We start from the raw sequence: 15,789 nt of genomic DNA on the forward strand, positions 1-15,789 counted from the left end.
CGTGGAAAAGTTCCGTGTCTCTGACAGCAAAATAGAGATCAGGTAAATTTACATTATACTCCCGGTAGTGCGATAAAATCCCTAATTACCCTCGATTCCTTAGGACCCATTATTATTTGGCTAGCTTATTTGCCAAAGCTTGTGGTAAGACCACATTAAGGTCCGTCGCCAAACATACCCTCCCGCCATCGTTAACCAGCAACAGCTCTGGAAGTTGCTCGGCGTGTGTTAGGGTTAGCGACACCGATCAACAACGGCCGATCGACGAGCGTTCAGCCCGTGACGCTACGGCTAGAAGGAAAACTTGCCCAGGTGCATCCTCCTGTTCGTCGCCCAATACACCCGACTGCCGTCATCCAGCAGCAATCAATTCCGGAAGTAGCCCTGTACGACCTTGAGAGCACTTACCGGAGGTTGACCGGCGAGTGTAAGGGTTGTGCGACAACGACAGCCGGAACAGCCAAAGGTCCCCGAAATCCCTGAGTCGCGAACACGACTCCGTCGTTGTTCCCGTACGCCACGTGGAATCCCACGAATCCCAAGGTAACCCGCAGCAGCAGTTCCAGTTGGCCGGCCACCCTACACACTACACTAAACACAGAAACACGAATGTAAGTAGGACAATAAATGATTTAAAAGTTAAAGACCGGTGTTTTGGATTCTCGACCAGCGTCAACCTTGTCATAGCCGACCCGAGGTTCTCCGTAACCTCTGCTCCGCTGAGCCAACCAAAAGAGGCCGCATGAGGCACACCCTCACCAGAATCCCCGTGGCTTGACCAGGGATTCGAGGGCTATTGTAGCAGGCCCTTCTGGTCAGCTAATAATACAACATGAAATATTTCTAAACAATCATCAATAACTAAGTTGAAAGTTAAAATATTTGATAACTTTTTTTACGTTTTAAAGCCTTTAAATTGGTTTTAAAATAGGCAAACCTAACCTGTAATCCACAAAATATATTTGATGTTATACAATTTTTTTATCAGAATTTTTTTCCTTAATAAAGCGATTTTGACAGCTTATTTGAAAGCAGTTTAGCCTTAGGATGAATAAATATTATATTTAAACTGCTTTGCATAGTCTATCAGTTTGTTGATTTATATAACCTCGGCAAAATCATTTCATGGGAATATTGAAAGCTCTAGCAAGCAAAACCTGCCATTTCAAGATATTTTCAGATTCAGATTTTCAGATTCAGTTATAACTTTTTTCATATAACACTTAGCTTTTTCTTATGTTTGCAAAAAAAATAAAGTCGTAACTAATGATATAATTAAAAACAACTTTCATTCCAAGCATAACACAATAAGGACCGCGAAGAAATCTAAGTCTGGAAACACCAATAATTTTGCATTAAATCTTTGAAAAACCACCCGACCAAATTTTTCAATTTCACTATCATTGATTTACAGAAAGCGTGGTGTTTATTTTATTGAATATAGTTTCATTTTTAAATTTATATCATATGCTTTAGCAATAACGAGCGTAAACGAGATATCTCGTATTTAGTCCGCATTGTGTTAAAATCGTGGTACACCTCAGGTGAAAATGAAAAATCTTATTTTATCAATAACTCCAAAAAGCCACACATGTTGGCGTTGTAGCATGGTGGAATCGATGCGGTATATCCAAAAATTATCCAAAATAACTACACAGATAAAAAAATGTAATGTTACGTTGCACGGAATTTTAAGTTTTTCAACGCAAAAACAAAAATCGCTCGAAACGACATGTAAAAAACATAAACAAACACTCACAGTTGAGAAAATCGATGTAAGTTTACATGTAAGAGCATGGGTAGAAAGGAATCGGGTGTTTTCATGTAATTATCAAGCTTATTCATGTAAATCTCCGTTCTTATTCTGTGTTATTGTGTATTGTAAATCTACAGAGATAAACAATGTAATATCACATTGCATGTGAAGTTATGGGTTTTTCGCACTGAAGTTGTATCGCATAAAATATCACGTAAAATTTCATTAATAAAATTGGTCAAATGCATCTTCATGTAACAACACAATTTATTTCAAGAAATGTTGTATGCCTTCGTGTAATCTCTTTCACACGTCATTTGCAGTGGACCAATCTCTTCAAACAGCTCGTCCATTTGTAATCGAATCAAGCCGCGAAAAGTTTCTTCTCGCAAAATCGAATTTAAGTGAGTAATATTAAGTGCAATATGTACAATATTTCTTGATGTGAAACATGATAAATTAAAGTTAACTATTCCAGCAATTGAGTTTGTATCTTTAGCTCGGTCGGCTGCTGGAGAAGTATCCTTTGCGATCCGAGCCGAGTATCATCCAGAAAGGTAAGTCGAATCACCCCTGAGGAATATTTTGTTCAAGTATTGCTTAAAAAAACATTCCATGATTTCCAATAAGTGATCCGGAACAGCAATTAAAACAAATTCTCGTCAATTAAAGAATAAGTAATTCAAATTGGATGGAGCTTACGGTACTTACGATTGTGACTTGCTAAAAATGTCACTGACGAGTTTGGGAATCAATATCGTTCCGTAGTCGTACACTGCATACGTCACACAGCAAATGATTACTTCCGGAAGAAAATTAAAACCCATTTTCCGGATCATGAACATCTTGCAAATCGGAACCCTTGGTAGGTCGGGTGGCGAGTATCCATACGGAATTCTTGTGTTTAATGAAGAATGTTTTGGCGGGGTCTTTACGTTTATGAACACACATTCTCGGAACAGATTCGGGAGGATTAAAAAAAGATCCTTCAAGAAATATGTAGGTATATTTCTACCGCATTGACTTTACTCTAAAAAAGAGCTATAGCAGTTTGTGGGTTCATTTGCATGACAAACACACTGAGGTCTTTCTCTACGTGGCCTTGGCTCTCCAGAATTAGCACGGTTTTTCAGTATTAGAGTCTTCAATCGCTATTCGAAGCTTTTTTTTTCCTTGGGGGCTGTTCAGATACCACTTGGACAGAAAAATGAGATTTTTGACCCCCTCCTCCCCCTCCGTGAACAAGCGTGGAAATTTGGCAAACCCTACCCCCGTCCCCGGATGTGCACGTGGATAGATTTCAATTTTTTTTTCTCAAATCTAATTTGAGAGTTAGAAAACATTACTTTTTGCTTTTTTGTTATTGAAATCGCTGATTTGTAAAAAAAAACGAATTAGCACTTCCTGATATAAAATCATTTCTAAAGTTATAAATTTCTAAATTATCATATTTATCACACGCTTTCAAGAGGCTACTAGTTGTTTAAACTTAAATTGGAAAGCTGTGCAAATTTAAGATTTTGATTTAAACATCTTAATAAAAATAGATAAAATTAAGATAAAGATAAAAAATGAATTAAACTAAATAAAATTAAAACCTTGGGAAAAAACCTGTAATCTATATATATATAAATGAATTTCTGTCTGTCTGTCTGTCTGTCTGTCTGTCTGTTCCCTATAGACTCGGAAACTACTGAACCGATTTGCGTGAAACTTGGTAGGTGGGGGTATTGGAGGCAGGGGAAGGTTCCTATTATGATTTGAGACCCCTCCCTTTCTCATGAAGGGGGGGAAGGGGCCTCCCAAGCAAAAGTCAATTTTTCGCATAAATCGAGAACGCATCAAGTAAATGGTATCAAATTTGGCATGGGGTGGTATTTGGGAACAAGGAATATTCTTATGAATATTAGGTACCCCTTCCTCCTCTCAATGGGGTGATAGGAAGGGGGGAGGGGGGCTTCCTTACAATTTATCATACAACTCGAAAACTAATCAAGATATTGGAACCAAATTTGGCATGGGAAGGTATTTGGATACGAAAAATAATTCAATGGTTATTCGAGACCCCTCCCTCTTTCCAGTAGAAAGGGGGGGGGCTCTTTCATAATTTTTTACATAACTCAAAAACTAATTAAGCTAATGGAACCAAATTTGGCATGGGCGGGTATTTGGGAACGTGACATGTTCTAATGATTGTTTGAGACCCCTTCCTTCTTCCAGCGGGGAGTAAGGGAAGAGGAAGGGGAGTTTCATACAATTTTCACTGCATTACTCGAGAACTACAACCGCAAATGGAACCAAATTTGGCGTGGAACGATATTTGGGTACGAGAAATGCTTCTATGAATATTTGGTATCCCTCACTCCTTCAAAAAAGTGGATGAAAAGGAGGGGAGAGGTCTTCCTTTCAATTTTCAGTATAATTGGAGAGCTGATCGAGAAAATTGAACCATATTTGGCATGTGAGGGTATTTGGAGACGAGAAATGTTTTTATAATAAATTGAAGCCCTACCTTTTCTCAACGGAGAGATATAAATGGGGAAAAAGGGGCTTCCATACAAATTATTTGCATAACTTGAGAATAAATCGTGCAAATAATACCAAATTTGGCATCATAAAGTATTTGAATACGAAAAATATTTTTAAGAATATTAAGTTTTCACCCCTCCATTCAATGGGGAGAACGGAAGGGGGGATGGTACTTCCTTTCAAGTTTATGCATAACCCAATAAATTACAACGCAAATAAAACCAAATTTGGCATGGGATGGTATTTTAATACTATCCATTCAGCAGGGGGTGAAAGGGAGGACAGGGGGGCTCTCTTATTAGTTTTTATAACATATCAAGCAAAAACAACCAGATTTCATAAGTTAGATTGTTTGCGTAAGATTTATTTGATACCCTCCTTTTTCAGGGCGAAGCTTAAAGCACAGATTAAAATTATCATATTTTTAACACAAATTTATTTAAGTCATCTTTGTATTGCAATTCGAAACTCCAGCTGTAGTTCTCATTTTAAAGCGGTTGCTTATGAATTATGTTGTTATTTGATTTAAAATAATGCCAACAAAACAATAAAAATTTAAAAAGTTTCTGAAAATAACATTTGTTTTTGAAAGGTGTAGCAAAGCAAAAATTTCCAAAAATTTAATTTACAAATTCATTTATTAAAAAGCGTAGCAACGCACGTACCGGGTCAGCTAGTATATCATAAATCAGAATCCCAATCAAAATAAATACTTGGCCACGTCGTCAAAACCCTTTGTAGCAATATCCTCAGCACTGTTCCGTGGAATTTGGAATCAATGATCAGGCTCAATGAGATATGCAATACAAATTAGTTATCGGTTTTAATTGAAGATTTTTTTTTATTGAGGAATCTGCATGCGCAAAACCGAGTGAGATTCTCAATTAAATTGAGTTAGTGGCATATCTTTTCTTCAAAAATTGGTGAAAGTATGTCAGAGTGCATTTTGCAAATGTATTCCAAAATTGAACAAAAGCATATTAGAGTACATTTTAAATCCCCCGGAACGAGGGGCATAAGTGAAAAATTCAATTATCGAGAAATGTTGACCTTTTCTGTCAGTAGATGGTGTTAAGGTTTGTTAAAGGATTGTCCGTTGGCATTTATATGCAAAATTTCAAGAGCTCGGTATCTTTGAATATATTATTTTTGGTTTCAACTGCCTTAGAAATATTTTTTTAAGATTTTCCCAGTAAAATAAAATTTCCGTGGTGAAATTCAGGGGAATCGAAATTGAAATATTTTCAAGGGGTTTTGAACAAAATACCAGTTCAAAATTAATCTTTTTACTTCTCCTCATAAATTCTACCATGTTGCAAAACCAACTTTTGATTTTAATTTAATGGATAATGGCATTTCGGTGAAGTATACATTCTAACAGGAAGAATATCAAATGAAAGTAATGAAAATTATAGACGGATAGATTAGATTAGGAAGCATGAAAGGTGTTGAAAACGAGCCAAGAGCGTGTTTTTGAGAAAACTTGTTGACGTACAAGACCATTTGTCCCGCATCGTATCATTGTCTAGAAGAAGCAAATTTGATAGGCTGACAAACAATTTGTGAGGATGATGTCATTTTACGACTCTAAATTTTTTAGATCCTTTGCTCAAACTGCATTATAAATCTTACGAAAAATGATAACCTAAAAATGTTTTTTTTTGTTAAGTACAACTAATATTGGGCTATTTGAATTCACTGAAAACGGGTTTTGTTTACTTTGTCTTTTATACCCTTTTCACATGATGGTGCTGATATTTCGCATGTGTTACTTGCCCATCTTTGATCTCTGTGCTGTTTCTCTATTCACAACTCATTGACTCGGAATTTTAGCCTAGCGCGCACATGGTCAATTGCTTCAGGTTTACCGCTACTTAAGGTCATATGCAGGGCTGCCAGTGTGCCTAATTTTTCAGGATTTGCCTGATTTTTCGAGACGCAACCAGATAACCTTCAAAGCCTTCGTTTTTTTCCCTTTTTAATATTTTTTTTATTTTGAGAGGGATTAACCTTTAGCTTTCACCCTTTTCGTTTTAAAGAACTCACATGATACTTATCTTAGATTTCATCGTACAATGCACATCTTTTTAGGTATGTTACTAGTTTTTCTTCACTTTATTTTTCGTTTTAGAGTATGGTTGCTAGTTCCTCTGGTAATAGTAAATCATTGCTCTGTAGCGTTTTCCCCTAATTTTTAGAAAAAAACCTGATTTTCAATGATTCTTGTGAATACGATGGAATATGAGTAGTTCGGAACTGCATAATAGACATTAGTGGAGGTCAAAATGTGGCTTGATGACCAAAAAAAAAGTCCACACTTCGACCAAAATTTCCGTTAAACCATGTACAAATGTATACGAGTCCCTTTCAATGCTCGACTGGAAGAAAGAAGTAATCTTAAACCATCATAGAATGATGTTTTGTTCCAAGATATTGTCGCTGAACAGAAGTACAGTTAAGGTACAGTTACTGTAGACGCTTTAATTTATGTAACTGAGGCGAGCAGAATTTTTGCTGGCCTGCATTTATATGGAAAAACACCATTTAAATATCTTCTATTTCAGTTGAAATTGTTCGATATCCTGATATTCTAAATAAATTTAATTACAATTTAAGTTTTTTTTGAAAATCAGGAAAATTTAGTAGACTGTGAAGATAATTTTTCAAAAATCAGAAAAATTTAAAAAACTAGGACGATCTTCCGAAAACTAGGACAGTTCCTGATTTATCAGGACACCTGGCACCTCTACTGGTTGGCAAGGTTGCCAATCACCAGCGCATGAAAACTTCGGATTTCAACTGCATTGACAATACCTCATGCCAAAATTGGTTCCATTTATTTAATTACTATAGTTCTCGTATTAGATAAGTATGAAACGAACATTGTGTTTAATTTGTAAGGGAGTCTTCCCACCTTTCGGGGAGGGTTTCAAATAATGCCAAATTAAAAAAAAAATGGTACAGTTATTTCTGAGTTTCAATTCAATTTTATGAAGATATGTGTATAAGATTGCATTTTGCATTGCTGAAAAACTTCAATTAACAGACAATTTTGCTACTTTCTGTTTAAATTTTTTTGTCGTTATAATGTTATGCTTGAAATTGGTTTGAAATTGCAGTTTATTTGAAGGATAGATGTACGTTTGACAATAACATAAGCATTCATAAGGTTCATTCGAACAACAGAGGACAGTTCCAATATTTTTCAGTTCATAGAATTTCAGCCACCCTTCGGCGGGATTGTTTGCATTTCACACGACCGAATTGTGTGCCCTTTGTCAATATTGTCCTGTGGAAGTTTCGCTTCCGACTACATTTGAATAGTTAATTTTCGCCGTCCGCCAATATTTCGAATGTGTGAAAATATGCGAAACTCAAGTTATTGATCCTATTAATTTGGGTATCGGATGCTTCCTCTTTTTTAATGCGTGTGTTGCAAATCGATCACACAATCCGGATAATTGATGTTGTTTGGTAACTTAAATTATTTGTGTAAGATGGACCTGAAGCATCTGTTAATTACCACTGTAATACATTCATGGAAGTAAGTATAAAGTCTGCTTCATTTTATATTGGAACACAAACAATTGCGTGTAGTTCAGTCATTCATTAACGAATTCATAATTTGTTTTTCATACAAATGTAGCATTTTCTTTACTCTTTCATAAAAAAAAAATAATAAAAAAAAATTCATTGCTGTTTCGAAGAAATTCTCGTACTTTTCCCGTAATACGGCACATTAGGCGGCGCACACCCTTTTCGTCCACCGTTTTGGCGATTTGATTCCACCAGTTCTTCATTTGAGTCATGTTCCTAACAAGTTTTCCCTTTGCCTTAAGCCTCCGCTTCGTGATTGCCCAGTATTTCTCTATCGGCCGGAACTGGGGGCAGTTTGCGGGGTTGAGGTCCTTCGGTATTACGCTGACCCCGTTCGTTGCGTACCATTCCATAACCGTTTTGCTGTAATGGCAGCTTGCGAGGTCCGGCCAAAACATTACTGGACGGTCGTGGGCACGAATAAACGGCAGAATCCGTTTCTGTAGGCACTCTTTTTTGTAGACTTCTGATGTCATTGTCTTGTCAGTGAGAAAGACTTTGGTTTTCTGTCCACAACTGCATATCCCCTGCCAAATGATGTACTCGCGGGCGAATTTATCCGCAAACACGAACTTAAATTTTGCAGGTACACTGCCGGCCAAAAGTTTGGGATCACCCACTAAAAAACATGCAAATTTTGATCGTTCATATCACAGCCGTCTTAAGACATATTGAAAATCTTCTGATCTCATTTGAAAGATAATAAGCAATAGCTATCTCGGAGGTATTTTGTCCAAATATAATGTTTTAGTTTTGAACTTAAAACTTAACCTAAAGTTATACCATTTTCAAAAAGTCGCACTCAATATTCAAAGCCGATCATCTCGGGATAGGGTGGACCAAATCTCAAAATTTGAGTGGCATTAGAATTCCTGTTCTTTACTTCTCAAAACACAATCAAAAAAATTTGAGAAAAAATTCAAGAATGTATTTTTGATTAATAAAATAGACACTTGAGTTATCGTCCAAAAGTTTGGGATCACCTCTTTGTATGATGAGTTTGGGATCATTCTTATAAAAACATGCAAATTTGTTTTATTCATATCTTTCTCATCTAACATCGTATTGCAGAGCTGAAGGGTGCATTTGGAAGCTTAGGAATTGTTGTTTTTTAATAAATTCATTCAAAAATTATATTTTAAGGTGAGAACTATGAAAAAAATCTGGGAACTTTCAAAAAAACAATTAATTTCAGGTAATTTTTTTATGGTTATCACTTCAAAATATAATTTTTGAATGAATTTATTAAAAAACAACAAGTCCTTAGCTTCCAAATGAACCCTTCAGATCTGCAATAAGATGTTAGATGAGAAAGATATGAATAAAACAAATTTCCATGTTTTTATAAGAATGATCCCAAACTCATCATACAAAGAGGTGATCCCAAACTTTTGGACGATGACTCAAGTGTCTATTTTATTAATTAAAAATACGTTTTTGAATTTTTTCACAAAATTTTTTGATTGTGTTTTGAGAAGTAAAGAACAGGAATTCTAATGCCACTCAAATTTTGAGATTTGGTCCACCCTATCCCGAGATGATCGGCTTTGAATATTGAGTGCGACTTTTTGAAAATGGTATAACTTTAGGTTAAGTTTTAAGTTCAAAACTAAAACATTATGTTTGGGCAAAATACCTCCGAAATAGCTATTGCTCATTATCTTTCAAATGAGATCAGAAGATTTTCAATATGTCCTAAGACGGCTGAGATATGAACGATCAAAATTTGCATGTTTTTCAGTGGGTGATCCCAAACTTTTGGCCGGCAGTGTACATCCCCCCGAGCCGTCGCCAAATAAAATTTTTGACCTGGGATTTGTCTGATTCCTTCCCGGAGACGAATTCGTCGCACCGTACTGTGAGCGGCCTGGAACTTATTTGCCAAATCGCGGTCTGAAAGATTGGGATTCCTCTTGACGGCCTTGATGACTTTCCCACGCAGTTTCCGGTCGACAGTTCCACTCCGACGCTTCGAATGCGGCTTCCGAGCCGTCGTTAATGTTTCCTTGTACTGCTCGATAACACGCCATACGGTATTTCTGGGCATTTTAAGCTGTTTAGCAAGCTTCGATGCCGACAACAATGGATTTTCAAGAAAACTGTGCACAATTTGATCTCTCCGTTCGGCTTCCATGGCGGTTGTTTACAAAATGCTATCGTTTGGTGTTATGACATAAATACATGGTGAAAGGTAATGAATTTCCCGACACGTGGGTGAAAAAAGTTTCCAAATCCGTCCACTAGAAGCGCCGCAATGAGCAAAAGAATTTGTTCCAATATTAAATGAAGCAGACTTTAACAACTTGGCTCAGTTCAGATCTAGCAAATTTTAAGTGATTTAAGCAAAGCATGGAATTCAGCATAATAATTAGAAGCCAGTGGCTACTTACCAAAATGAAAGTATGCAGGAAATGGCTCTTGATGCAGGCCGGGCTGAAAGCGGTGTTGTCCGCCTCCAGGAACACCACGCAGACGATGTCGTTGCCGATGTGCCGCTTTCGTTGAAGCTTCTGCGGATCGTGGCGCTCGTACGGCAACTGGGTGGACACGTGGAACATAATCTCTATCGATCGCCAATTTGTATAAACCGAGTAAAGTCCTAAGTGAAGGAGAAATGTTCCCAATTTAGTTGCCATTGAAAAAATATTAAGATTAAGCATGTAATAGGTACCTGTTAAATCGTGAACAGTATCAAGGCCGCCTTTGTATTTATCAAAACCTCGTAACCTAACTTTATCACCTAGTAGCTGTAAAAATTCCTCAAATAACGGCGAATTTTCATTATTGTCTAAAATTTGTTCTTCTGTATATTGACCCTCCTTCACGTAGATCACGCCCACCTTCAGTTCAGATTTTATGAAAACCTGTGGGAAAGAAGGAGTTGTGTTGTAAATAAGATCGCCTTATGTTGAGGTAGGTATAATTTACCTGATCCAATTTTAGGAGCTCTTCCGGAGTATCTGGCAATTGTCCGAGCGTTAAAGGTGGATTTAAGTTTACTTCTTTACCTAACGATCTAACTACTTCTTCCCTATTATACCTGTTGGAGAGATACAAAATCAAAATTTAAAATCCAGAATAAACTTTCTACAAATTGTACGACACTACCTATCAGCAAAAACACAAGAGGCTGGTATCAGTCCATGTACGGTGTACGATATAGCTCTAACTAGTATCCTAAATTGATCGCGCCCGTTGATCGTTTCCTGTTTGATCGACAGGATCACCGGGCCGAGGTCCTCGTCGTTGGTGAAGTAGTTCCAGTGTTCGCCCCCGTAGAAGTACTTCTCGTACGTTTCCTGCTCGACCGAGGTGAGCTCGAAGGCTTGCTGCTGCTCCCACTGCTCCTCGATCGCCGTCTTTTTCCTGGAAACGGGAGTAGTTAGATATTTGAGTGAAAAAGTGTGGTATTTTAGTCAGTTGTCGAATGAAAATGTTGTCAAAAAAATGATGGTGCATTATTTACTGTAACGATAACTAAAAAAACTTTTGGATTTGATGAGGCATCCACTTAAATAATATGTAAACCATTTACCAAAAGTGGAAATGTTATGTAAAAAAAGCGCTTATGGCTAACCATGGTTGGTTCGCACTTCTCAAATCCAACAGTGCGCTATGTAAATCGCACCGTTATCTTCTACGATTTGTAGAGCACCACACTTCATTCCGAAATGCTCTACACTTGTTTTCGAGTACAGCCGAAGCCAAGTGCCGAGCAAAACCGGTGCCCCAATAGCAACACTACTGTGTGAGCAGGAGAAATCCCGAAACACACAACTGAAGTGCATTTTTCCCTTCTCTTACTACCACAGTAGGCAAACAAACAGCACGATACGATATTGCTTCTTCTTCTTCCTTTTCTTGTTGGGAAAGAACCAAGCCTACTGAGTTGCTTTAGCGCTGTTCCTCTACACTTAATATGATGATTTTTTTCACTTGCTCTCACCCTGGCGAAGCGTTCTCTGCTCTTTGATTGGGTGTACGCCTGGCGTCTTAACAGAGCAGGGCAAGTGTTTCAGAACGAAAAGTTCACTGAGTTGCATTTTTAAAGCCGCTGGTCAACCATGGCTACAGCACACGTGTAACTGAACATTAGTAGCTGCTTAACCATTAATATCAGTGTTTTTGTTTGAAGATTTCTGTTGTATGTCCTCCTACAGAAATCTCTGTGTTTTATCGGTTATCACTAATCCTTTGATTAAATCGTGAGCTATGCGGAGCTTCACTATTTTCATTCAAATTTCTACTCTTTCACGGCCATACGGCACTACGGCCTTGAAGTCCACGACAAAACTTTCTTTTCAAGGTGTCAAACTCGCACATGAGCTCTTCAAAGCAATACCCATAAAGTCACCTTCAACATATACTTACATCTTTTTTCGTGAAAATTTAGGCGTTCTTTCACAAGGTCCTACCTTTCCGCGCAACGACTCTAAGTGGGATCGTCAGCTCGTCTCGTTGTAAGCCGATTAATTGTTTTGGAGTCACGCTTGGCACTGCACACTCTTGGACCTCGGATACCCTCTGTATGTGAAGTTAGCATGGCAACGAAAACATGGTGATCGGTGAATCGCTCTTTCCTCATTGTCCAGCTCATAAGGTCACTTGGGTATCCCTAGATGGCCGAGCAGAAAATCAAGTTGACCACGTTTGCATGAAGCCGAAAATGGAGAAGGAGCCATCTTGGTGCTTGCAACAAACGAAGCGCAGGCATTGGTGTAAGTTTAAAACCTACCACCCCACCGGCGTTACAGGGAGTCTTTTTATTAGGCCCCAGGGCAGCTCGCTTAGCAGGTAATCGCAGGGAGTTCGAACTTTAAGATCAGGAAAAAAAAACCCAAATATGCACTTCTCGAATTTTATTCAAAATGCCACAACAATTCCTAAACACCTCAACAAAATGGTTACGGTACGCTTTAGGGCCACACCCTGTATGTTGTACTAAAGATGGCGGAGCTGCGACGATGGTGACACTACGGCTGACCAACTGCAATATTGTTCCGATTTCGATCGGAAAACTTGACTTTCCTCCCGGGAATGTCGGCTACGAGGGCGAAGGAACTGGTTGGTCGATCCGAAGTGTTCGTGATTCGGAATCGACCACAAACCTCCAACGTATGATCACCCGGATGAAACGGCTATCCGTGACGATCGAGACCAATACCAAGGCTGATTCAGGATTAGGGTCCAGGGACAAGGTTGACTTCTGTTCCGCCAAATGGTTGCTTACGGACAAAGACTTAGGGGTCTTGTTTAAGAATCAGGCGTTAGTGTTTCGTATTGCAGTGGGAACAAAATGGCAATTCGGCGTCTCATGGTTTACCAAGTATCTGGATTTATACACTTAGCTGGCTTTTTTGTGCTGGATGTGTCGTGCACTTTGTAATTCGTAGTTTTGTAGTACTTTTGGAAGTGAGCCAGCACCAGGTAGTCACCTTTGACCGACCATGAACCGAGAGTTCAGGTCATTGCTCTCTCGTTATTACGAACACGATCGCTGCTCCTTCGTCAATTCTTCGGGCGTCGCCACCGATTGGGGTCGTTACTAAGCTACGTGAGTTACTATGGATGGTCTTCTGGTTGTGTGACGTGTTGAAGCTTTCTGATGGTGTGCGGCGCTTTTGTCGGATTTGAAGGTTTATCGGTACAACTAGCAAAGTACTTTGAAACATGATCCTGAGCGAAATCCAGAAGGAAATGGACGCTACACGCCGACGAAAACAAGCTGGATTCCAACTCCGTAACTTCGTGTCTTTTGGCATTGAAAATCAATAACTTCGACTGACATCGTTGCATATGAATTGAAGTACTGCTTGACAAGCAGTAATTCAATACCTCTCTAGGCATGGTTTCATGGTAGTTGGGCAACAAGTTTAGAGATGGGATTGCTTCCAGTATTTTGATAGCCAGATAAGGCCTGATGGTGGTAGCAAGAAAGGCTTCGAAATCCGGATCAGTAAAGCCCAATTTACGTTTGCGAATCCCTGAAACATCACCAGATTTAGCGATGGTGGCATAGTCTCGCCACTGTAATCCACGCAGTTGACGAAAATCTTGGCTGGCAGCCAGTGAAAACACCGGCCCCGGATCGCCAGCAGTGTAAATCTTTCTCTCGGCCCTATGCGTTGGACAATCGGCACCGGTCCTTTAAGTACAATCGGACCCTTAAGAACAATTTGGAGAATACTCTGTTAGTTTTGCTAATGGGACAGATTATAAGAAGGTGGTGAGGTAAGGTTGGCTTCGGAAAGAGCCTAAACAATCGTAGTGGTTAGCATCTAAACGAAATCAAGAATCAATCAATGCAGGTTCCACGAATAAGAAGCAGGCATCATACAACCCTTCGGGGAGATCTTGATGAGAAGTTGTAGAGTGCGATAGAGTTAATTCTTCCGATAACTTCCAAACGAAAATCTTTTAGCTGTATTCTTTCACTACTAATAGGAGGCGCTGTCACTTTTATGTTTGACTGATATCATCTTTGGGAGCAAAACCGAGTTAACGCTGCGATGAATGCGTCGGAAGTGAGGCTCATTATTAGTAGCAGCCAAACAAACGAAGACGCAGATGTTGAACTGGATTTGAGTCTATTTGCGTGGATGTTTCAGATAAACGTTTCAGGTGGCAAACAGAAGCTACAGGCTGTGTGACGCCTACAGCAGGAAGGTTTTTCATGACTTGGTGAATAAATGTCGGCACATTCTGAAAGCAAATGATCCCTTGTAACATCTAAAGTTTTATAGTGGGCTACTAGATGAAGTTTCGGTTTTATAAGGGGCTTTAGGAGTCCAATAAAATAAAACTATCGGTGTTACTTGGGGATGTATTGGTGGACTGTATTTTTGTTTTGTTTGAACAATTCAGCGACTAGTACCGATGATGAAATGATCTAGCTCGAAGGACCATGTTTAAACGTTGGGCCCCGTTGTATATGTAAAATTTCGTAGCACACGGAACTCTTCGTCAGTACAACTTCTATTTAAATGTTAACATTTCGATAGCAGTATATTGGCGTCAGATTAGTAGGACTAAAATTGGACCCTAAAGTATGACGAGTGTGACAAACACAACACAATTATGAAGTCACTATCACAGTCATTTTCAAATAGATTAAAAGATCTAACATGTTGTCGAAAAAGCCCCGAACTACCTAATAACTGATAATTTTCTGAAAACGTCTTCTATTTTGACAGATCTGAAGTTAGGAGCATACCTTGGCACATTGTCGGAATCCTCGTCCCCCTCGTACAGATCACTGCAGTTCCGCTCCAGCTGGATGTCCGCGAAGCCACCCCTGGCCGCTTCCTCGTGATCGGAATCACTGTCATCCCAAATCGTGTGCTGATTCGGAAACGATATCTTCTGCCGGGAACACTCGATCCAGTAGCCGGGCGTCGGTATCAGATTATGCGGATAGTCTTCGCAGAATTCATCTGTAATTTGTAAAAAAAGGGAAATAGAATAAGGTTAGTTGAATCGATTTAGCTTTAAAATGGTGTCATTTAAAAAATATTTATTCAGTGAAAATATATCTTTTTATCACAAAGTTTATTATCAAACATCAAACATTATATTTCTTCTTATATTTGCATTGAATGTTTCTCTACGAAATTCTTAAATTTTTTGTTTAAATCGAAGGTAGACTCAATCATCGATAATCAAAAGTCTACCACTATCCATTTTCAAGAGCAGCCCCCCACAAGTAATTTATTCTGAAATAACATGCTTCCAATTTCCGGTGCACCAAATCATCGGAACAACTTTGCTAAGCTTAAACCGTGTGGTTGGATGTTTTTTGTGATAGCAAGAAGCTTTTCTTACAATATCACAGAAGTAGCATCTGAAGCATCGAGTATCTTGTTCTCATTTAATTCATTCGAATGCAAAAAAAAAACTGTAGCTTTCTA

The 15,789-nt window shown here is 38.6% G+C and overlaps 1 protein-coding gene across 1 annotated transcript in view; it reads right to left on the bottom strand.

Moving 5' to 3' along the window:
* The window catches only part of LOC129755598 (uncharacterized), a 379,672-nt gene that overhangs the window by 35,133 nt on the left and 328,750 nt on the right, over positions 1-15,789 (bottom strand). Inside the window, exons 2-6 of the mRNA XM_055752171.1 lie at positions 15,096-15,315; positions 10,991-11,248; positions 10,811-10,922; positions 10,554-10,746; positions 10,273-10,481 (exon numbers count right to left, since the gene is read on the bottom strand). Of these exons, the coding sequence (XP_055608146.1) occupies positions 10,273-10,481; positions 10,554-10,746; positions 10,811-10,922; positions 10,991-11,248; positions 15,096-15,315 (992 nt within the window). The remainder of the gene's footprint in view (positions 1-10,272; positions 10,482-10,553; positions 10,747-10,810; positions 10,923-10,990; positions 11,249-15,095; positions 15,316-15,789) is intronic.

The sequence above is a fragment of the Uranotaenia lowii genome, chromosome 3, assembly GCF_029784155.1.
Source record: "Uranotaenia lowii strain MFRU-FL chromosome 3, ASM2978415v1, whole genome shotgun sequence".
In the NCBI taxonomy this organism is placed as follows: domain Eukaryota; kingdom Metazoa; phylum Arthropoda; class Insecta; order Diptera; family Culicidae; genus Uranotaenia; species Uranotaenia lowii.